Source organism: Entelurus aequoreus, linkage group LG01 (genome assembly GCF_033978785.1).
Source record: "Entelurus aequoreus isolate RoL-2023_Sb linkage group LG01, RoL_Eaeq_v1.1, whole genome shotgun sequence".
Classification (NCBI taxonomy): domain Eukaryota; kingdom Metazoa; phylum Chordata; class Actinopteri; order Syngnathiformes; family Syngnathidae; genus Entelurus; species Entelurus aequoreus.
This window is the reverse complement of record NC_084731.1, coordinates 41,202,160-41,227,674: the sequence shown is the minus strand read 5'-3', so window position 1 is coordinate 41,227,674 and position 25,515 is coordinate 41,202,160. Positions and strand designations below refer to the sequence as shown.

General features: G+C 37.0%; 1 protein-coding gene across 11 annotated transcripts in view; it reads right to left on the bottom strand.

Annotated features, from left to right (window-relative positions):
- ptprt (protein tyrosine phosphatase receptor type T) overlaps window positions 1-25,515 on the bottom strand; it is a 541,100-nt gene that overhangs the window by 122,356 nt on the left and 393,229 nt on the right. For 5 of the 11 annotated variants that reach the window (XM_062050776.1, XM_062050801.1, XM_062050784.1 and 2 more), the window contains 3 exons: window positions 25,226-25,255; window positions 12,927-13,081; window positions 879-959 (listed from right to left, as the gene is read on the bottom strand). In XM_062050776.1, coding sequence (XP_061906760.1) covers window positions 879-959; window positions 12,927-13,081; window positions 25,226-25,255 — 266 coding nt within the window. The remainder of the gene's footprint in view (window positions 1-878; window positions 960-12,926; window positions 13,082-25,225; window positions 25,256-25,515) is intronic. The other 6 variants (XM_062050792.1, XM_062050826.1, XM_062050856.1 and 3 more) reach the window with 3 other exon arrangements.

Genomic DNA, 25,515 nt, shown 5'->3' with positions numbered 1-25,515 from the left:
AAACAAATAAAAATAAATATGTATATAGAGACATACTGTAATAACTTGAAGTAAATAATGAAGATAAAAATCCAATTACAAATAAAAAATTCAAAAATAAATGAACTAAAAGCACTCTTTTTCACAGTGTGTAGACTTTTTTCTTATACAATTGTGAACAATTTCTCATATTATTTCGGTTTATGTAATATTGCCATATTTTCTCATAAAATTATTACTTTTTCATGTAAAATTATTACTTTTTAATGCAAAATGGTGACATTTGTCATATACAATTCTGACTTTTATCACAATATTGCCAATTTGTTCTTGTAACATAGTGAACTATTTTTTAGTAAAATGATGACTTTTGTCCCAATTTTACCAAGTGAAATTCCGTTCATTATTATAATATTGCCAACATTTTAAAGTTTCCTTATAAAATTGTGACTTTTGTCGAGTAAAATTACGACTCTTTTCATAAAATTGCCAACATTTTAAGCTCTTCTTGTAAAATTGCGACTATTATTGAGTAAAATTCCAACTTGTAATATTACACGAATGTTCAGTTTTTCTTGTAACATTTCGACTTGCGTTGAGTACAATAACGACTTTTATTATAATACTGCCAAAATTCTAAGTTTTTCTTGTGAAATTGTGACCTTTTTCTTGTGAAATTCCAACTCATTTTTCACAACAAGCTTTTTTATATTTACATAGTTTGTATATATTATTAGTGTTATAAATACAAATGTTTATATATCTAGAAAGGGTGGTCCTGAAGAGGTAGGCATTATTCGGAGGTCTCAAGAAGGTAACAAATACAATAATGTGTGTGTGTGTGCGCGCGCGTGCGTGTGTTTGTGTGTGTGTGCGTGTGTGTGTGTGTGCGCGTGTACCTGAGTAGTAGGAATTGAGCAGGGATTTGCTCTGCAGCGTCTTGCTTCCCTGCATGGAGAAGGAGCAGGAGGAGGGGGAGGCTGAGGAGGAGGTGCGATGTACAGTGGCAACAGGAGGGAAGATATGGTGCGGAAATAGGAGAATGTCGGGAGAACAGAAGAGAATGGAGAGTGGAGAGAAAACGTTGACACATGAGTGACCTCTTATGATGGACACATCATACAACGCCATTAAGGCAGATCAATGGTCAATATTCAAGAGAAACAAGAGCAATTCGCCAACGCTAATAGCGCCGTCCCTTTTACAAAGTATTGACTTCTCCAACAAAAGCGGTTGCGTGCGAGTGAGCACTTAAATGTGCCACACTGTCTTTTGGGAGACTGGAAGAAGTCGATAGAAAACACAAAAACCACCACTGGGAACCAAAGTTGTTCTGCCGACTCATGAAAGCATTCTAACAGCAAACGCTCACTGGACACTTCATTAGGTACACCATGTACGGCAACCTTCTTTCTTCTGAGAACAACATTACAAAATGAATATAACCATTTCATAGCTTATTTCAACTTAAACCAAGTGAACACGCTTATTTTGTCAGCACTTTAAAGGGGAACTGCACTTTTTTTTGTAATTATGCCTAACATTCACAATCCCTTATGTAAGACAAGAACACATATTTTTATTTTTATATGCATTCTAACTCGTAAAATATGGCAAGTACGAGGTGGCTAAGAATGCCGCTAAGGGGCTTACTCTATCGCGCCCACAAACGTTTGCTTAAAATGACAAAAATACGTAAACATTACACGCTATTATGAATGTCCCTGTTACTACAATACATATAAACTTTCAGCATGTATATAAAATGCTGATGGAGGTTTTGGGATGTATTTTAAAAGCGCTTTATATGCGATATCGAGCGACTCCCATTGGCTCCCTTGTTAGCTGACATTTGCTAGCGTTTTTTTACGAGTTAGAGTGCATAAAGAAAGAAAAAAACACATATGTTTGTTTCATATATAATATTGTACATGGTAATTGGGATTTGTTATATATTGTATACATTATATAGAAATATAATATAATATAATAATATAATATATCAGTATATACTATATACTGTATATATAATATGTAAATATTACATATATGTTATATTCTATATTGCTACTACAATACATGTGTTGTCTACTTAATACCTGCATTATCTTTCCCATCCTTTGTAACTGAGCTACTGTGTGGAACAATTTCCTTTGTGGATCAATAAAGTTTGTCTAAATCTAAGTCTAAGTCTAAGTCTATATGTTCTTGTCTCACACATGGATTTTGAATGATAGACAAAATTCCAGTGCAGTTCCCCTTTAACACAATGTTGGTATCCACAAATGACATTTTGTATCAAAAAAATCATTCACAAAAAATGTGTTTATCAGTGTCTTGAATTCAAGTATGCATTTCTTTCTAGTTCAGTTATTTTAGTTTTTATGGCAATTAGAGCTACTTTTACAAAAATAAATGATTTTGTGTTTGATCTATATGACTGGCAACATTTAAAATATACTTTATGAAGCAGATCTCCACTCAAACAGTTTGTGGTCATTTCTTTAAACTCCTTTGTAGTCATGTGCCATTAAATTGAGACATCATGTCTGAATTGAACACTTACCTGAATTCTGAGAATTTAAGCAAATATTATTTGATGAGCTCCTGGTAGCTCACCAACTACTGGTTGGATAACTCTGATCAACACATTTTACCAAGATAACCTTAAAAGTTGCAGTTTGCAGTAAACTCCAAATGACTTTTTTTCAGCCAAAAATTATGAGCACACCACCAACGGCTGGAATATGTCAACAATGACGGTTCAAGTACAACACATTTAAAATATTAGTGTCGAGCTCAAAGGGCCATAAGCGACCCACAGTTAATTTGTTTAGGCTACATTGAGGCCATGAGCAAAATTGCATTATTACACAAATTTATATTTAATTAATATTACATATTTGTTGTCACTTTTTTTTAACGAAAACCATTTTTGTATGTTTTTTTTATCAAACTTGAATTTGAATTGATGCATGTTTTCTACTAAAACACAATCATGAGTAAAACATGTTCAATAATTATTATTTCCAATGGAAAATAAACATTTTAAAATAATTTAAACATATATTCAAAACTCTCCAACTGTACATCGTCTACGACAGGGATGTCAAACTCATTTTATATCGGGGGCCACATGGAGAAAAATCTACTCCCAAGTGGGCCGGACTGGTAAAATCACGGCACGATAACTTAAAAATAAAGGCAACTTCAGATTGTTTTCTTTGTTTGAAAATAGAACAAGCACATCATGAAAATGTACAAATCATAATGTTGTTGTTTTTTGTTTTTTTACACTTACATGTTGCGGTTAATAGTATTATATATTTATTTGTCGTTGTTTATACTTTCTGAATGAATTACGTGATAATGTTCATCAGTCAACTCATTGGTGTTAATAATTAATCTATCAAGATACAAAAATTATATCAAAATCAAATTACAGAATGTTATTTATGTAGTTTGCTCATTTTCCTGGACTGGTGCACTAACATGTGTTTTTTTTTTTTTTACATATGTAGCATCATCTACAAAGATACACATAATTGCTATTGCGACATCTAATGGACACATTTAGAACAGCAGTTTCTTTTATTCAAAAATGTCGGCTCATTTTTATACTTAGCAAACTCATCCGGATAAAACCTGTTCGTACGTTTGACACCACTGGTCTAAGATTTAACCCCAGTAGCCCTGGGCGTTTGAGACAAGCTCTAATGGTGCCAGTGTGACGGCGGTTAGGAACACATTAAAATTTAATGCGATCTGTCATTCATAAATTCACATTTATATGCGCTTCTTCGTGCATATCGGGCGGCGTCAAACACGGATCGGGGGCCCTATGCATCGTACATGCTCTACGTTTAGGGATGAGCGGCCCTGTTGCAACATATTTTACAGACAATATAGGCACGTCCCCCCTAAGGGGGCCCCAGGTCTAAGGGGGTTTTGCCCCCCAGCCCCAAAACCTCAACATCCACTCCCCCACTTAAAACCTAAATACTGCCCCCAGCACCCCCGACCCCACCTTGAAAACACAGTTTGAAATAAAAAATACAGATTTTACTCAACAGAATGCAAAAATATTATTACTTTTAAAAGTAATTTTGCTCATGCATGTCTCTGCAAATGTAACAAAGGCCAGTTAACTTCAAGAATAGTGCTGGTGTCTGGGGGATTGCCTGTGATTTTAGCTCAGTAGTCAGGACGGTCGCCTCTCACACCGGCAACCTGCGTTCTGATGAGTAGGAAAGAACAACATAGCCGAGAGAGAGTACACAATCCTTACATGGAGCAGAGCTGTCTGTGATTGACAGTTATGAACACCAATCATTGCATTCCGCCGACAAAATCGAAGGGCTCCTGATTGGGTGGGGTCCCTGGGCTTCAGCCTAACTAAGCTTGTGCATTAAGGCGGCCATCGTCCTGGATTAGAACATTACCAATTCTACCCAAGAATGTGACCTAAAACACAAAATGCGTCTTACAGAATATGGTCCTTAATGATTTTGTCATGATGAACATGTGTACACATTTTTTGCAAGATATGATACGTTTTTGAGTGTGCTAAAGCCCCCATAAAGCTTTTTGTTAGCAGAATGATAATATCAGTAAAGAATAATAATACAAAGAAATCTACCAAGGGGGTTATATTGGATATTACACTAATTTGTTTTCTTTCTTTGACACAAAGTTATATTGTGGGTGTTTTGTTCAGTTTAGTAATGGGGTGTCAAACTAATTTTAGTTTAGGGGCCGCATAGAGGAAAATCTGTGCACACGCGGGCCGGACTATTAAAATCATGGCATTAAAACTAAAAAATAAAGACAACTTTAGATTGTTTTCTTTTTTTTACTTTGGCCAAAAATAGAACATACACATTCTGAAAATGTTACCTAAAAATATAGAAAAAAATACCGGCAGCGATAACGTTTAGATCTATGAAGGAAAGAAGAAAGTGAATGAATGTTTATAACTAGAGATGTCCCGAAATTATCGGCCGATAAATGCTTTAAAATGTAATATCGGAAATTATTGGTATGTTTTTTTTTATTATCGGTATGTTTTTATTATTTTTATTTTTTTATTAAATCAACATAAAAAACACAAGATACACTTACAATTGTACACCAACCCAAAAAACCTCCCTCCCCCATTTACACTCATTCACACTCATTCACACAAAAAGGTTGTTTCTTTCTGTTATTAATATTGTGGTTCCTACATTATATATCAATATATATCAATACAGTCTGCAAGGGATACAGTCCGTAAGCACACATGATTGTGCGTGCTGCTGGTCCACTAATAGTACTAACATTTAACAGTTAATTTTACTCATTTTCATTAATTACTAGTTTCGTAACTGTTTTTATATTGTTGTACTTTCTTTTTTTATTCAAGAAAATGTTTTTATCTTATTTTATTTTATAATTTTTTTAAAAAGGACCTTATCTTCACCATACCTGGTTGTCCAAATTAGGCATAATAATGTGTTAATTCCACGACTGTATATATCGGTATCGGTTGATATCGGTATCGGTTGATATTGGTATCGGTAATTAAAGAGTTGGACAATATCGGAATATCGGATATCGGCAAAAAGCCATTATCGGACATCCCTATTTATAACTAAATACATTTACATATGCATAAAAATGTGTTTTCTTTTGTGTTATTTTTTTTAATGAATTACGCAACGTTTATGACAACCTTTTTCCAAAACACAATATAGAATGTGAGATGTAAAAGGATGCATACATTTATCATTTGTTTTCAAAACGGATACAAAAAAGTGGGACCCCAAAAATTGACTGCGGGACCCCATTTTTATGACTTGATGGGGTCCCTAGGACCTCATTTTGAAAATTCCTAGCGGCAACACTGATGGAGTATTGGTGTGTGCAAAACAGCAGCAGGTGGCTGTGGCCTGCGGGCCGGTTCTAATACTAATCAAATATCATCCCGAAGGCCACAGATCATTCATTGACTTTGACACCCCTGGTTTAGCATATATTGATTGATCCACATTCTATTGGTTTTAGGATCAAAGCCCGCTCTGAACCATGGATGAATCCGGACCTATTAGCTGCCATAAAAGACAGAGACAGAAAATACTCAGAATACCAAAAGTGTAAAACCGAAGTAGATAAACAACCCAATAATAACCTCAAATCACTCCTTTCAACACTCAAAAAGAAATGCAATAAATTAAGAAATAAGTCAACCAACCAGACTAAATCCTTAAAAAAAAATTACATTAACGACAAAATAGAGGAAAACACAAATAAGCCACGTGAGCTCTTGAAAATCCTCAACAACCAGCTGCCTGGCTGCAGCCAGAAACTTAAAACCAGACTCACCAGCATCAACATCAAGGAGGGTGACTCCCTCATTACAGACAAAATGGAGGTAGTAAGCAGACTTAACACCTTTTTCACCAGCATAGCCACAACTCTAGTCAACAAGCTGTCCCACCACTCTGGTTGCTTTGGTGTAAAACACATTAAAGCCTTCTACAGAAAGCTAGGAGTATCCAACAACGATTTCAAATTACAAATGGTCTCAGCTGACGAGGTGCTTAAAAAATTGAGCGCGCTCCACCCAAACAAGGCCATCGGCCTTGACAATATCCCCTCCAGATTTCTCAGGGACTCTGTCACCACCATTGCCCCAATCATCACACACATAATAAACCTCTCAATTACACAAGGCCAAGTACCAAAAGATTTCAAGATAGCAAGAGTAACTCCGCTCTTTAAAAAAGGAAGCAAATTAGAACGTGGCAACTACCGACCTGTTTCTATTCTCAGCTCCATTTCGAAAGTAATGGAAAAAATAGTTTATGAACAGGTCGATAGTTACCTTGCCACTAAAAAACTCATGTACAAATTCCAATCCGGCTTCAGAACTAACCACTCCACTGACACATGCATTCTCTATCTGACCGACCACGGTAAGCTGTGGAGTCCCCCAAGGCAGTATATTAGGGCCTTTACTGTTCCTAATATACATAAACAACATGTCATCAGCATGTGACTGTGAATTGTTCTTGTTTGCGGATGACTCTGCCCTGCTGGTATCCGGCAAAGACAAGTCACAGGTGGAGAAAATCCTCAGTGCTGAACTCTGCAGAATTTGCACCTGGCTCGCTGACAACAAGCTATCCATACACTTGGGCAAAACGGAATCCATCCTATCTGGGTCCCACATTAACCTTAAGAAAGTCAGTGACTTCACTATAAAAGTGGGTAACATTGTTATCACCAGGAAAGATGAGGTCACCTACCTAGGTTCCATTCTAGAGGCTAATCTTTCCTGTGATAAAATGGCAACCAAGGTAATCAAAAAGGTCAACCAACGAACAAGATTTCTCTACAGAATCTCATCTCTGGTCAACAAAACCACCATGAAGATACTAGTGGGAACTCTCATTCAACCCTTTTTCGATTACGCTTGCACTTCCTGGTACCCTAGTACCTCCAAAACCCTCAAATTTAGACTCCAAACATCCCAAAACAAGCTAGTCAGGTTACTTCTAGACCTCCACCCCAGATCACATCTCACTCCTACCCACTTCTCCAAAGTGGGCTGGCTCAGGGTGGAGGACAGGGTAAAACAACTTGCACTGAGCCTAGTCTATAAAATCCGCTACACCTCCCTGATACCGAAGTACATGTCAAACTACTTCCTTAACGTAAATGACCGCCATAACCACAACACCAAGGGGAGCTCCACTAACCACGTTAAACCCAGATTCCGATCTAACAAAGGTCTTAACTCATTCTCCTTCTATGCCACATCAATATGGAATGCACTCCCAACAGGTGTAAAATAAAGGGCATCTCTATCCTCCTTCAAAACCGCAATAAAAGTTCACCTCCAGGCGACTTCAACCCTAAACTAACACCCTCCCCCTTCCACATCCCACCTTCCCGGATTGTAAATAATCAAATGTAGATATTTGTTCTCATGCTTTCTGGTCTCTCTATGTCCACTACTTGCTGTACATATCCTACCAAGTCAGTCCTACACTGTTTCAATGTCCATTTCTCTGATGATGCAATTGTTGATGACTGAAGTGTTGATATCAACCAAACCTAACCCCCCCACCCCAACATCCCACACCCCGGATTGTAAATAATGTAAATAATTCAATGTATATACTCTGATGATTATCTTGTGTGATCACTGTATTATGATGATAGTTTATATCTGTATTATGAATCAATTTAAGTGGACCCTGACTTAAACGAGTCGAAAAACTTATTTGGGTGTTACCATTTAGTGGTCAATTGTACGGAATATGTACTGCACTGTGCAATCTACTAATACAAGTTTCAATCAATCAATCAATCAATCAATCAATCTTGAATGTACAAAAAAGTACAACATCCTTCAATTCTTGTGTGTGCAGCCAATACTAGAAAAAGTTTGTGGAATTTGCCGTTCGACCCAGATGGAATGATGGGAGTCCAAAGCGTGCATGCCAGTCGTGCACGATTATTGACGGGAAAGATCCTCGTCGACCAGATGATTGAAAAATGAACACTTTGGTAGCTCTGTTGCTATTAAATCAGCGATCGAGATCGTGTAATAAGATTTGACAATGTGGCGTTGAAGGGCCTGTCTTGCATGGTCGCACCAGGCAAGGAGAGGGCGGCTGATAACGGTTGCGGCTCAACTATCTCCTGCAAACTACACTTTTAACCTGTCCTTAACGTTGTTTGTTTATGTGTATTGCATCATACTGACCACTCTTTTTAATACATTGAACCACTCATGCACTTAAATAGAGTAGCCCAATTTGTGTCATTGCAATGTTTAACACGAGTGAGTGGCCATGTTGGATACAAACTTTTGTTTACCTCTTTTTCCCAACAAAAAGATGCCTCAGCTTAAACCCCCCAACCCCAACACCCCACACTCATACATAAAACTGGCACACACACGTATACACATGCACACACCTTTGCTCTGTCAGCTTCCATCTGTGAAAATGTTATTGACTCCTCTCACATGAGTCAGCGTTTGTTTCTGTCTCATTAAGACTTAGCCTGGATCTGTGTGTGCACGTGTGTGTGCGTGTGTGAGTGTGTGTGTGTGTGTGTCCTTGTATTTCTACCCTTCTTGAGACATCAACAAGGAAAAGTACCTTCCATATGAGGACCGGTGAACAAGTTAGGACATAAATCATGGTCCCAATACTGAAAACCATTACATCTAATAGATTATGTCTCATTTTTGGCAGGGTCGGGGGGGTGGGGGGCAGGGGCGGGGTTAAGGGGGAGGAGTATATTTATAGCTAGAATTCACTTAAATTCAAGTATTTCTTATATACACTACCGTTCAAAAGTTTGGGGTCACATTGAAATGTCCTTATTTTTGAAGGAAAAGCACTGTACTTTTCAATGAAGATAACTTTAAACTAGTCTTAACTTTAAAGAAATACACTCTATACATTGCTAATGTGGTAAATGACTATTCTAGCTGCAAATGTCTGGTTTTTGGTGCAATATCTACATAGGTGTATAGAGGCCCATTTCCAGCAACTATCACTCCAGTGTTCTAATGGTACAATGTGTTTTCTCATTGGCTCAGAAGGCTAATTGATGATTAGAAAACCCTTGTGCAATCATGTTCACACATCTGAAAACAGTTTAGCTCGTTACAGAAGCTACAAAACAGACCTTCCTTTGAGCAGATTGAGTTTCTGGAGCATCACATTTGTGGGGTCAATTAAACGCTCAAAATGGCCAGAAAAAGAGAACTTTCATCTGAAACTCGACAGTCTATTATTTTTCTTAGAAATTAAGGCTATTCCACAAAATTGTTTGGGTGACCCCAAACTTTTGAACGGTAGTGTATATATATATATACAGTATATATATGAATAAAATAAATACTTGACTTTCAGTGAATTCTAGCTATATATAAATATGTATTTTATTATATATATACACGTATAAATAAAATAAATACTTGAATTTCAGTGTTCATTTATTTACACATATACACACATAACACTCCTCTCTACTCATTGTTGTATTTGAAAGTGCAATGCTTTGCAGCCAGTAGCACAGCCTTTGAAGGAGTGTAGGTGTAATATTCTGGGTTGGAGTCAATAAGCAGGCAAGGTGACAAAGTTACGTCTCTTTACTTCATACTTCAGAACCGACTCCCACACTTGCCGTCAGGGTGCGCAATACAACGTAAACCGTTGGCCAACCAAAAAGCAACTTTTTGGCCAACCAAAAAGCAACTTTTTGGTTGGCCAACGGTTTACGTTGTATTGCGCACCCTGACGGCAAGTGTGGGAGTCGGTTCTGAAGTATGAAGTAAAGAGCGGACGTGATGACAGGCTGTCCCAGGCTGTCCTCACTCAGGTCCGCACGGACCTGGAGGGGGCGTGCCTTAAGTCCGGCTGGAAATCGGGAGAAATTCGGGATAATTGTTGTCCCGGGAGATTTTCGGGAGAGGCACTGAAATTTGGGAGTCTCCCGGAAAATTCGGGAGGGTTGGTAAGTATGAGTGCGACTGTTATTGAGTAAAAGTCCAACTTTTATCATAATATTGAACAAATGTTCAGTTTTTCTTGTAAAATTTTGACTTGCGTTGAGGAAAATGTTATTATAATACTGCCAACATTCCAAGTTTTTCTTGTGAAATGTTGAACTTTTTCTTGTGAAATTCCAACTAATTTTTCACAACAAGCTTTTTTATATTTGCACAGTATGTATATATTATTAATGTTGTAAATACACATCTTTATATATCTAGAAAGGGTGGTCCTAAAGAGGTAGGCATTATTTGGAGGTCTCAAGAAGGTAACAAATACAAGCGTGTGTGTGTGTGTGTGTGTGTGTGTGTGTCTGTGTGTGTATGTGTGTTTGTGTGATGACACTGCACAGTGCCCCGGCCAGTGACTACAAAGCACAATGACTGGCAGTAAATGTGATATAGTTGTGATTTTATTGGTTATTGGCACGAAGCACGGTCTCACTCTGGATGGAATAAAAAAAAATACAAAAAACCTGCTTGCCTCCACAACAAGTGTGTTTTTGTAGTTATTGTTTTTTTTTACTTTCATCCAAAAACCGTTTGAAGCTGGAGTTAAAACTGGAGTTTTGAAATGATTAAAACACAAAAGAATTTGTAATCAAGCTTGTCAAAAACGATTACCATTATCATCAGTAAAAATCAGTTGGGTACTGCTGTCGCTCTCCTTGGGCCATACAGTACAAAAATACTGTAAATAGAGTATAAATGAGAGATAACTGAATGAAAGTGAATTGTTTTCTTGGTCCATGTGCTGGTGGAATATAAGTGCAGTCCTGACCTCACAGCAAAGTAGCTCTGTGCTAACTTTGGCTTTCAATGGCTAAGCACTCCCCGAAAGGCCAGCGTGACATTCTCAAGTGAAAAATGCCCTCGTGTAGTCTGTGTAATTATGGTGGATACACAACCATTCACACACACACACACATACATGTTATTCCTATACAGACTAGGGTATACCGGTATTAGTATAGTACCGCAATACTAATGAATCATATTCGGTACAATACCGCCTCTGAAAAGTACCGGTCCGCCACCCCCCCCCCCCCCCGTCCCCGTCGTCGTCGTCGTCACATCATGACATTGCTAGTTTACGAGCAGACGAGCATGTTTGGCAGCGTACAGTCACAGAGTACTTACAAGCAGACACAGCGTGTAGACAGAAAAGGGAGAACGGACGCATTTTGGCTTAAAAACTAAAGATAAAGGTGAAGTTATAACACTGAAACACTCTCAGGAAGAGGTGCTTTGAGACATGGCTAGCTACTAGCTAGCTAGCGGCTAAAGACAAGCCGCAGTCTGCAGTGTTTTTGCTTCTTCAAAATCACTAATCCTGGTCTCCATGGCGACAAATAAAGTATGTTTCTTACAAGTATTATCCATGCAGGACGAGGACTAGCTAAACATGCTTCACTACACACCGTAGCTCACCGGTATCAAAATGTAAACAAACGCCATGGGTGGATCTACACCTGACATCCACTGTAATGATACCAAGTACAGGATCGTATCTAGTCGATACTACTATGATTACGTCAATATTTTTTGGCATCACAAAATCTTCTTTTGTTTAAAAAAAAATTATATTATGTTTATAAACTCAGGAAATATGTCCCTGAACACATGAGGACTTTGAATATGACCAATGTATGATCCTGTAATGACTTGGTATCGGATTGATACCCAAATATGTGGTATCATCCAAAAGTAATGTAAAGTATCAAACAACAGAATAATAAGTGATTATTACATTTTAACAGAACTGTAGATAGAACATGTTAAAAGAGAAAGTAAGCAAATATTAACAGTAAATGAACAAGTAGATTAATAATACATTTTCTACCAACTTGTTCTTAATAATTTTGACAAAATAATAGAATGATAAATGACACAATATGTTACTGCATACGTCAGCAGCTAAATTAGGAGCCTTTGTTTCCCTACTTACTACTAAAAGACAAGTTGTCTTGTATGTTCACTATTTTATTTAAGGACAAACTTGCAATACGAAACATGTGATTAATGTACCTCAAGATTTTTTGTTAAAATAAACCAATAATAATTTTTTTTGTGGTCCCCTTTATTTAAAAAAGTACCAAAATAATATTGTATCGGGACAACACTAATATAGACACATGTACAAATACATATAGTTATAAAGGAATATAGCATATACTGTAAATGCACAGACAAGGTGTGTTTTTCCACTGAATAAGTACATAAGAAGGTGTTTCTAAACAAAATATCTCAGGAATGAATCGTGTTTTTACAATATACCAAGGCCCAATAAAAAAACATCCTGTGGGCACAATTGGCCCCCAGGTCACACATTAGACACCCCTGGCATAGCAGTTCAGCAAGCATTCACCAGGAAAGAAAGTGGACTTACTGAAGCCGTTGAGGTCCTGGCTGGAGGTGGAGAAAGGGTCGTCTTTGTGCAGCGTGCTGACTTTGGTGGTGCTCTTATCGGCCGTGGTGACGGGGCCCATCTCCCTCTGCTGGGTGGAGCTGCTGGCCGTCTCCTTGTGCTTCTTGGCCAGCTTCCTGTGAAGCAAACTCTGTTCATGGTCACTGGCCACTGCATTAGGTACATATTGTGATTTTTTTTCACAATTGCCTAATATTGTGACCATTTCGTACGACTAGATGAAATTGGCAGAGTTTTAAAAACAGGTACAGTATGACACATTCCAGTATTAAAACTGCAAAATTAACAAGATAAGACATTTTATGTAGAAATGGTGTGTGAATGCTGAAGACTTGAAATTGAATTAGGGATGGAACGGTTAATGAAAAAAATAACTGTATAACTGCAATCAGCCAAAAATAGCTAGCATGCTAACAGTTAGCATGTGCCAAGTACCAAAATATATGACTCTGAAGTGTATACCTACAAAATTAGCTTTTAAAAAAAGCTAGCACATTAACAGTTAGGGCACGCGATTTACAAAAAAATATATTACTCTTAGGTGTATACCTACAAAATTAGCTAAAAAAAAAGTTAGCATGGTAATCTTAAAATGCTAACTAGTTTGAATGTCCAGGATGAGTGTAATGTTTTGGTGGTTGTAGAAAAGGTGGACGTTTGAAAAATTGTCAATTGTCCATTTTCATTTGAAAAAATATAGAATTCTTGGAAAAGTGGAAATGTTTTAAAAATGAAAAAGGTAGCACGCGCTCGTCATGAATATGCTAAATATTTTGAAAATGTAATATCATAAATCAGGGAGGAGTTGGAAAATGTAAAAAAAGGGTGAAAAGATAACTAGAAAATGCAATTTCGGAAAAAATTGCATGTGAATGCTGAAGACCAAGCCAAATTGAAATGCTTACAGCTATGAAGTAAACCATGCTTACCGTTAGCATGTGTCAAGTACCAACATCGGAGGTGTTGACCCACAAAATAATCTAAAAAAGTTAACATGCTAATGTTTGAATGCTAGCATGCTAAAGTAACAAATTATATGACTCTGAGGTGTATGCCTAAAAAAATGATAAAAAAGGTTAGCATGCTAACCTAGCATGTATCAAGTAACAACATACATTCGTGGTCAAAAGTTTACATACACTTGTAAAGAACACAATGTCATGGCTGTCTTGAGTTTCCAATCATTTCTACAACTCTTATTTTTTTGTGATAGAGGGATTGGAGCACATACTTGTTGGTCACAAAAAATATTCATGAAGTTTGGTTCTTTTAGGAATTTATTATGGGTCTACTGAACATTTGACCAAATTTGCTGGGTCAAAAGTATACATACAGCAATGTTAATATTTGGTTACATGTCCCATGGCAAGTTTCACTGCAATAAGGCGCTTTTGGTAGCCATCCACAAGCTTCTGGCAAGCTTTTGCTTGAATTTTTGACCACTCCTCTTGACAAAATTGGTGCAGTTCAGCTAAATTAGTTGGTTTTCTGACATGGACTTGTTTCTTCAGCATTGTCCACACATCAAGGCTTTGGGAAGGCCATTCTAAAACCTTAACTCTGACCTGATTTAGCCATTACTTTACCTCACCTTTTCTCCTCCAAACATATCGCTGGGTATTGTGGCCAAACAGGTCAATTTTTGTTTCTTCTGACCACAGAACTTTCCTCCGAAGGTCTTATCTTTGTCCATGTGATGTCAGATGAAACAAACATTTAGCTGTTTGGCCACAATACCCAGCAATATGTTTGGAGGAGAAAAGGTTAGGCCTTTTATCTTAGGAACACCAAGCCTACTGTCAAGCATGGTGGTGGTAGTATTATGCTCTGGGCCTGTTTTGCTGCCAATGGAACTGGTTATTTACAGAGAGTAAATGGGACAATGAAAAAGGAGGATTACCTCCAAATTCTTCAGGACAACCTAAAATCATCAGCCCGGAGGTTGGGTCTTGGGCGCAGTTGGGTGTTCCAACAGGACAATGACCCCAAACACATGTCAAAAGTGGTAAAGGAATGGCTAAATCAGGCTACAATTAAGGTTTTAGAATGACCTTCCCAAAGTCCTGACTTAAACGTGTGGACAATGCTGAAGAAACAAGTCCATGTCAGAAAACCAACAAATCCAGCTGAACTGCACCAATTTTCTCAAGAAGAGTGGTCAAAAATTCAGAAGCATGTGGGTGGCTACCAAAAGCGCCTTATTGCAGTGAAACTTGCCAAGGGACATGTAACCAAATATTAACATTGCTGTATGTATACTTTTGACCCAGCAGAATTGGTCACATTTTCAGTAGACCCATAATACATTAAAAAAAGAACCAAATTTCATGAATGTTTTTTGTGACCAAAAAGTATGTGCTCCAATCACTCTATCACAAAAAAATAAGAGTTGTAGAAAATGTTGGAAACTCAAGACAGCCATGACATTATGTTCTTTACAAGTGTATGTAAACTTTTGACCACAACTGTATATGACTAGTTTGAATGTCCAGGATGAGTAGAAAGTTTTGGTGGTTTGAATAGATTGAGAAACATGGGATACATTGGCCGAAGGGATGAACAGGAGATGAAGAGAAGTGAAGTGAAGTGAATTATGTTTGTATAGCGCTGTTCTCTAGTCACTCAAAGCGCTTTACATAGTGAAACCCAATATCTAAGTTACATTTAAACCAGTGTGGGTGGCACTGGGAGCAGGTGGGTAAAGTGTCTTGCCCAAGGACACAACGGCAGCGACTAGGATGGCGAAAGCGGGAATCGAACCTGGAACCCTCAGGTTGCTGGCACGGCCACTCTACCAACCGAGCTAAGCCGCCCCATAGAAGATGAAGAGGAGAAAACAGAAGCCGTGGAGCCTAACTTTCGTCCTAAACCATCAAATGTGGTTGACCGGCTGACCGCAGCATGACTGAGCAGGCGGTAGATGAGGATGATGATGATGATGATGAGAAGACGAAGCAAGGGGAGGGTAGTGAGGAGGAAGTGCAGACTAAGACAGTCGAGCAGAGTGCACATGCTCGTGCACGGGTAATGGCGAGTCTTAAGAGCAATGGTCTCTGCTCGCTGAGACACATTCATCCTGTTAATGGACTCGTTTAAATGACAAATTCCTCGCATATTGTAAGCGGCAATGAGCGAGGCCCTTATGCCTCTCCAATGAATGTCACGGCGCCAGTTCATTAAGCAACGAGGTTAGCCGAGTGGGCGCCGGCCGCTACGAGAATCATGGACTACTTTGTGCCCCCGGAGCGTTAATTGCAGCCGTTTGATGTGTCGATAATGAGCGACGCGTGGATGTTTTTTAGGAGGCGGTGAGCCGAGAGCTCCCCTCCCGATGCCTCGGAGTAGGGGGGCGTTATCTGAAAGAAGCACAAAGCCAGATGAGATGAAGCCAAGACACTTTGGGGGAACTATTGAGCAAAAAAGCTGCCTCTTAATTGGTGCTCGTTTGCTACATTAGCTGTCTTGAAGGCTTCCTTTACCCAACTCTGGCTAACGAGCTTCCCCTTCAAATAATCCTTTTTTTTTTCTTCTCACTGCTCTTTACTGCTTTTGTGTCTTTCATCCCAAACTTAGTCAGTCTGGTGGGATCGTCACCATTTCTGCTGTTTAAAAGAAGCTTAGAATGCGTTCAACTGTGTGCACAACGGAGCTCTATTTTTAAACAAAAAAGGCAATTTCAAGTGGAAATTGCATGTGAATGCTGAAAAAGCCACAGAGGAACTGAAATGCTAAACGTTAGCACGCTAGCCAGATAGCAACACGTGACGCAATAGCTATCTCTGGGGTGTGGCTGGGTTGGGTCAAGCCTACTAACATGCGATGTTAGCATGCTGAAAGTTAGCAAGCGTGAAATAAAACAATAATTATATACTTGTAAAATGAGCTAAAAACTTAACATGCTAACTGTTAGACCAGGGGTCCCCAAACTTTTTGACTCGTTCCCACATTGGGTTAAAAAAATTTAGCCTGGGCCGGGCTGTATATGTATATATGTTAGGTCAGGAAAAAACACAGAGGCTATTTCATCCCTACAAGCCTGTTTCGCAGGTTTCCCTGCTCGTCGGGGGATTTTATAAATGTTATGAAATCCCCTGACGAGCAGGGAAACCTGCGAAACAGGCTTGTAGGGATGAATAGCCTCTGTGTTTTTTCCTGACCTAACGTATATTCTGCTCTACCCCGGTATTGAGCACTGTATAACGGATAAACCACAGAAACATCTACTATATATATATATATATATATATATATATATATATATATATATATATATATATATATATATATATATATATATATATATATATATATATATATATATATATATTCCTCGCGCACTAATTGACTGAAAGAGTGCGCACTTGATGTCACGTTATCCATGGGAAAATGCATTTTTAGACAATACGATTTGCCTGAGCGGCTAGAAGACACCGAGAGTAACAAGCGGTAGAAAATGGATTAGAAAGGACAGATTTAAAAAAACAATCATTTAAAAAATGTATATATATATACACCTTCTCATTCAATGTGTTTTCTTTATTTTCATGACTATTTACATTGTAGATTGTCACTGAAGGCATCACAACTATGAATGAACACATGTGGAGTTATGTACTGAACAAAAAAAGATGAAATAACTGAAAACATGTTTTATATTCTAGTTTCTTCAAAATACCCACCCTTTGCTCTGATTACTGTTTTGCACACTCTTGGCATTCTCTCGATGAGCTTCAAGAGGTATTCACCTGAAATGGTTTTCACTTCACAGGTGTGCTTGAAGCTAATCGAGAGAATGCCAAGAGTATGCAAAAAAGTAATCAAAATAAAGAAACTGCATTGGTGTGTCCAAACCTTTGGCCTGTCCTGTATATAAATATTGTTTAAACTTGGGATTTCCAACGGGTCGGATTTTGGACGCTGGCGGGCCGGATCCGGCCCGTGGGCCATAGTTTGGGGACCCCTGTGTTAGACTAACACATTATTTGACTGTGTGGTGTATACCTTTAAAATGAGCTTAAAATAAAAAATCTACCGTGATAACAATTAGTATGCGTGAAATAACAAAATATTTAACTTTTAAACATATACATGCAAAATTTGCTAAAAAGCTAAAATGCTAACAGTTAACATTGTTGAAGTAACAGAATATTTGACTCGGAGTTTATACCTTTAAAATGAACTGAAAAGCTATCTACGATAATAGTTAGCATGCGTGAAATAACATACCTGCAAAATATGCTAAAAAGTTTAAGGGGAACTGCTCTTTTTTATGAATTTTGCCTATTGTTCACGATCATTATGAAATAACGATGGATAGATTTTTTTGTTGTTGTTGTAATGCATTCTAACGTCCAATCAAATGAGAGCTTGCTGGGCTTGTATGAAAGCCAGCCGGATCAAACATCCTGCAGCAACCCACCGCCGCCAACGCAAAATCACGCCAACATGGCGCCGGCCCCCGGGGAAAACCGCAGGCCAAACCCAAACAAACTTTCATGAGCACATCACAGGATGGCAGGCTGACAACTGACAACTACCTCAACTCATCACAACATATCATACAAACACCCAGGTCCGGGTAGAGTAGACGTCAGTGCAGTCGGATTGGATACAGAGGAAGTTCTATCTTCTGGTGATGCCAGGACACCATTGTTTTGCTGGCCATTTTGTTTTTTAATCTTTTTAATTTAATAATACAAAAAAATACTTCTTCACTATGGAACATTCTTAAGTGTCATACAAGTGTAAAAATAAGTGAAGTCTGGTTAACTAGTGATGGGTCAAACATACAGAGTGACACTGTGTCCCTCAATTGATAAAAACATGTGAACGATACATCTGCCGTGTCGTTTGACTGTGAAGCAGCAAACTGTGCTCATCAGGAAGCACGTTTTTCCGCTCATGAGTGACAGCTCGTACTAATTTGCCAACTATTTATTTTATTTGCATGTCAAACGTAGTAACTTTTTGAGTTCAGCAGATGGCGCCATCATGAAATCGGAGCGCAGTGTGTCAATGCAGCTTGTGAGTGTGCCACATGCTCACTGCGTTGCCCACCATGAGTGTTATCAGTAGTAGGGTTGTAACCATAGTTGCATACTGTATATACTGGATGCCTCACAGATTGGTTGGATCATACGTCATTTGCCAAGACTTCAGCAGCAATACCTTATCACCGTTCACCATACCATTAATGATTCATTAATAGTTATTTCATATTTTTGACATGAAACACATTATGTGACTGCTCCAAAAGGAGACTCTTTGCTACAGTGTCACTATTAAATAAAACATTTTGTTTTAATTTATTTTTGACTGCTAGCAAATAAGTGCAACGAAAATTGCGATCCAATATGTCTTTATATATATATAGTTTATATATATTCATTTATATATATATATATATATATATATATATATATATATATATATATATATATATATATATATATATATATATATATATATATATATATATATATATATATATATATATATATATATATATATATATATATATATATATATATATATATATATAGTAGTTCCTCTGTGTTAGTGCTTATGATATATATTTATATTTATAAATATATTTTTTCCCCCTAAATTAAATTTTTTTCCTTATAATATGACAACTTTTATGTCATTTTATGCCATATTATGTCATATTTTAATTTGTCCTCCATGATTGCTACCATACGTGTGCTACATCGATAACTATAAATCTGTGAATACTACGATTATTGACAGCCACGTAAATGTGACTTTATCATAAAGCACAATGCTGTCTCATTGACTTGTACTGGTTGACTGCCGTAAGATGGCGGCCGTGTTGACGTCATAAGTACAGGCGCCGCGGGGTCTTTAGATGTCTATGTAATGTCACAGTAAGAAAAACATTGCAAAACATAAAATGCTTGTATGCCTAGCTTTTTGTGTGTATAGATGTTTTAGAATGAAACACAAAACACTGCAAACTGCTAGCAAATAAGTGCAACAAAAATAACAACAATTTTTTATGAAGTTTTTGATTTTTTTTTCAATATATATTTATATATATACTGTATAGTAGTTCCTCTGTGTTAGTGCTTATGATATATATTTATTAATATTAATATTTTTTTCCCCTAAATTACAGTTTTTTCCTCATAATATGACAACTTTTTTTTTTTTTTTTTTTTTTAAACAATTAAAAAATATATACAGTATTTATATATTCAGACAAAATTTTTTTTTCCGTAAATAACAGCTTTAACTTCATAATATGGTAACTTTCATCTTGTAAAATGGAAATGGTTTCCTATAAAAGTTAGATTTTTCCCCCCCAAATACTACGACCTTTCTTCTCATAAATTAAAGTTTTGACTTCATAATATAACAACTCTCATCTTGTAAAATTTTGATTTCCTATAAAATGTGGACTTTTTTTTTCCTGATATTATTTTTTTTCTTTCTTGTAAACGGCAGCTTTTTGTCATGATACAACAACTTTCATCATGTTGCTATGGTTTCTTATAAAATGTGGATTTTTTCCATAACATTCTGACTTTTTTTCTCCTAAATTACATTTATTTCAGCTGACAACATTTCTCTTGTAAAATTGCGATGTCTTAAAAAATTGAAGATTTTTTTGCAAAATTCTGACTTTTTTTTCTTTCTCATGATACAAAGTGCTTGTTCAGCAAGTAGACGCCTGACGCGAGGCACACTTTTTGTGTAGATAGATGTTTTAAGATGAAACACAAGACACTGCACACTGCTAGCAAATAAGTGCAACGAAAATTACGATGATTTTATTCAGACCTTTTTTTTTGTAAATAACAGCTTTAACGTCATAATATGGTAACTATCATCTTGAAAACTGGAAACGATTCCCTATAAAAGTTAGATTTTTTTCCACCCAAATACTACGACTTTTCTTCTCAAAAATTACAGTTTTAACTTCATAATATAACAACTCTCATCTTGTAAAATTATGATTTGTTTTAAAATGTGGACTTTTTTTTTCCTGATATTAAGTTTTTTCTTTCGTGTAAACGACAGCTTTTTTCTCATAATACAACAACTTTCATCATGTTGCTATGGTTTTTTATAAAATGTGTATTTTTTCCGAAACATTGTGACTTTTTTTCTACTAAATTACACTAATTACAGCTGACAACATTTATCTTGTAAAATTGCGATGTCTTAAAAAATAATTTATATATATTTATTCATATGTATAGTAGTTCCTCTGCGTTATATATTTATATTTATTAATATTTTTTTCTCCCTAAATTACAGTTTTTTTCCTCATAATATGACAACTGTTATGTTGTAAAATTGTGTTTTTTTTTTAAACAATTACAATTTTTTTTTAAATATTCAGACCTTATTTTTTTTGGGGTAAATAACAGCTTTTACTTCATAATATGGTAACTTTCATCTTGAAAACTGGAGATTATTTCTAATAAAAGTTATATTTTTTCCCCCCAAATACTATGACTTTTCCTCTCGTAAATTACAGTTTTAACTTCATAATATAACAACTCTCATCTTGTAAAATGATGATTTTTTATAAAATGTTGACTTTTTTCCTGATATTAAGTTTTTTTATTTCTTGTAAACGACAGCTTTTTCTCATAATACAACAACTTGCATCATGTTGCTATGGTTTCCCATAAAAAAAATATTTTTTTTGTAATATTCTGACTTTTTTAAAATCTAAATTACACTCAGCTGACAACATTTATCTTGTAAAATTGTGATGTCTTAAAATTGTTTTAAGATTTTTTGGAAAATTCCGACTTTTTTTTCTTTCTCATGATACATGTTTCTTTCTCACTCTATTTCAAAGCACATGTACGTTACACCCCAAGTTGATAGCGTAAAAAAAGTACATGTTAACTTTGCTAACAAGTGAGGACGCCTGTGGAGTTTTACTTGTTTGAATGTGAGTCGTCTTACTTCCCCTAACTTCCTGTCTGTATTTTTCTGACTTTCATGATGAGAGTTGAGGAGCCGCAGTTGCACTAATTGCGTTTGCAGGTCCAGTGTGGGCGAGCCATCAGCGCCTCAGGTGGATCGCCACTTATAAGAAGACAAGCGTCCTGCTGCTGGAAATGTTCTGAAAAGCTTTGAAGGCAACTGGAGAGCAAGAGACCTTTAAATTTCTCCTTAAGGATTTGAGTGAGTCCGCAGCGTGTGTAAAAGTGTGTGTGTGTGTGTGCAGACAGTTATAATAGCACCTCATTAGAAGTGGGTAATGTGCAGGAAAATGGCCACTTGCTGGAGAAGATAACAATGAGTCACATTAACCTTTTAGCTTGAGACGCTCTAAGAGACGGACCATGCAAACAATGTTGACGGTGGAACCTCCTGGAAACTTTTTAGCCCAAAGCCAAGAAAGTGAGGCTGAACTGTAATAAGACAGCACTTTTTAAATGTACCCCTTGCCAAAGCTGAAGAAAAACCTCCCTATTAAGAACACAACCACATGATGTCATAACAAGTCAACAGGTGGCGCTATACTGTAGCTCCTTACCATTTTGGGGAAAGACACAACAGATAAAAGAATGTTGGTGTGTGTGTGTGTGTTCTTGTATTTGTACCCTTCTTGAGACATCAACAAGGAAAAGTGCCTTCCATATGAGGACCGGTGAACAAGTCAGGACCGAAATCATGGTCCCAATACGGAAAACCATTGCATCTAATAGAGAGCCAAACACTAGAGTCTGTGAACATTGTTCCAAAGTCAGGCTTTGTTGTTGATTTAACGTGCACACAAAAGTAAACATTGACAGGTGCAAAGGCAGCAATATATGATAAAACTAGACGGCAGCTAAAGAAGGACTTCCCTAACCTGACTCTCGCCAGATCCTTGTAGTCCGTTGAGCTCCACAAAGATCTGGGCTCGAAGGCATTGCAAACTGCTTCCAGATAGCAAAAAATAATGAACCAATCAGGATCGCCGGGCTGGGTTTCAAAGATGTGACGTAGCGTCAAAGCGACTGTTTGATTCAAACAACAATGGCGGCACGCATCCCTCGCTGGGTCTTGTGCTGACATTGATTCTGCTATTGCAACTGTTTTGTCGAATCTATCGAATATTCATTCTTTAAAAGATGAACAGAGAACGGTTTTGAAGGCATTTATTGATGGCAGGGATGTTTTGGCTCTTCTTTCGACCGGGTTTGGATTTCAGCGTCACAGGTTGATTTCGATGTGAGTGGTTGAAGTAGCACGTCATTCAAGATAACGGACAAGTGGTTTATCCGATCACATACAATGATTTTTTACAAGGCCCCGCCTTCTGGTAATGAACCAATCAGGATCGCCGGGCGTGATTTCATAGATGTGACGTAGCACCGAAGCGACTGTTTGATTCAAACAACAATGGCGGCACGCAGCCCTCGCTGCTATTGCAACTGTTTTGTCGAATCTATCGATTATTAATTCTTTAAAAGATGAACAGAGAACTTTTCGCTCTGTCGTTATCCAATATGTCGGCTGTTCTGTTTTGGATTTCGCAGCGTCGCTCTAATCAGCGTCACGGATTGATGTCGATGTGAGTGGCTGAAGTAGCACGTCATTCAAGATAATGGACAAGTGGTTTATCCAATCACATACAATGATTTTTTTACAAGGCCCCGCCTTCTGAAATACATCTCCTATTGAGTACTCCCAGATACTTGTATGGAGCTCAGCGAACTACAAGGATCTGGCGAGAGTCAGGTTAGGATTTCCTTATTCATCCCCGACTTCCGGTGCTGACGTATGACAACCCGCGTCCCATATGTGACCGTAGGATGAACAAATACACTACGATACTAAGACTATAGTGGCCATTAACAGTTAGCTTCTACAGCTGGTTTGCCCAAAGTGCGGCACAGGGGCCATCTGTGGTCCGTGACTCGTTTGTCATCGGCCTAAAGCACATTACAAAAAACAAAAAAATTGAGATCTCATTTGCACCCCTGGTGGTGAAATCTATCACAATTAGGGTGGTCCCAAAAAGGAGGGATTTTTCAAATTGACTGTGTGTCGGTTTTAAAAGTGCTCCCCCTCTGGTCAACATATGAAATAACAAGTGTGTGTAAAAATTTAAAGTGCTCCCCCTCTGGCCAACATACGTAATAACACGTGTGTGTAAGAAATTGAAATGCACCACCTTTGGCCAAAATTCATTTAAAAAATAAAATAAATATGTATATAGAGACATACTGTAATAACTTAAAGTAAATCATGAAGATTAAAAACCAATTAAAAACAAAACATTCAAAAAAATAAAATAAAATACTAAAAGCAGTCTTTTTCTCACAATGTGTCGACTTCTTTCTTATAAAATTGGGAACAATTTCTCATATTCTTTCTGTTTCTGTAATATTGCAATCTTTTCTCGTAAAATTATGACTTTTTTATGTAAAATTATTACTTTTTAATGCAAAATGGTGACATTTCATATAAAATTCTGACTTTTGTCACAATATTGCCAATTGTTTTGTTGTTCTTGTAAAATAGTGAATTTTTTAAAGTAAAATTATGAATTTTGTCACAATTTTGCAATGTAAAATTCCAATTATTATAACATTGCCAAAATTTTTAAGTTTTCTTATAAAATTGTGACTTTTGTCGAGTAAAATTACGACCCTTTTAATAAAATTGCCAACATTTTAAGCTTTTCTTGTAAAATTGCGACTGTTATTTAAAAAAAATTCCAACTCTTATCATAATATTTCACAAATGTTCAGTTTTTCTTGTAAAATTTGGACTTGCGTTGAGTAAAATGACGACTTGTATTATAATACTGCCAAAATTCTAACTTTTTCTTGTAAAATTGTGACCTTTTTGTGAAATTCCAACTAATTTTTCACAACAAGCTTTTTTATGTTTGCATAGTATGTATATATCATTAATGTTGTAAATACACATTTTTATATATCTAGAAAAGGTGGTCCTAAAGAGGTAGGCATTTTTCGGAGGTCTCAAGAAGGTAACAAATAATATAAATAAAAAATATATAATGTGTATGTGTGTGTGTGTGTGTGTGTGTGTGTGTGTGTGTGTGTGTGTGTGTGTGTGTGTGTGTGTGTGTGTGTGTGTTTGAGAGAGAGAGAGAGAGAGAGAGAGAGAGAGAGAGAGAGAGAGAGAGAGAGAGAGAGAGAGAGAGAGAGAGAGAGAGAGAGAGAGAGAGAGAGAGAGAGAGAGCAAGACATTCAGGATGCAACAGAATAATACATAAGGAAGTCCAGTGTCACTGATGGCTTGAGACGTTTACTTACAGGTAATAAGAGTAGGAATAAGCATGTCTTCTGAGGCATGGTGACGATGAGGCCGATGAAGAAGAAGAAGAAGAAGGACACAACATTTAGTTAATTGATTAGTGAAGGGTATCGTCGTTTCTCGGATTTAATTCATGAGCCAAAACATCCTCAAAAAGCTTTTTGTGTGTCCACTAGTGCAGATCTAAATACTAATATTGTACCATTATAACAAATAAGGTGGACTAATGGTCAATGTTTATTTTAGTTGATGATGCCTTAATTTCTTTTGGGACTTTTGTTGGTAAATA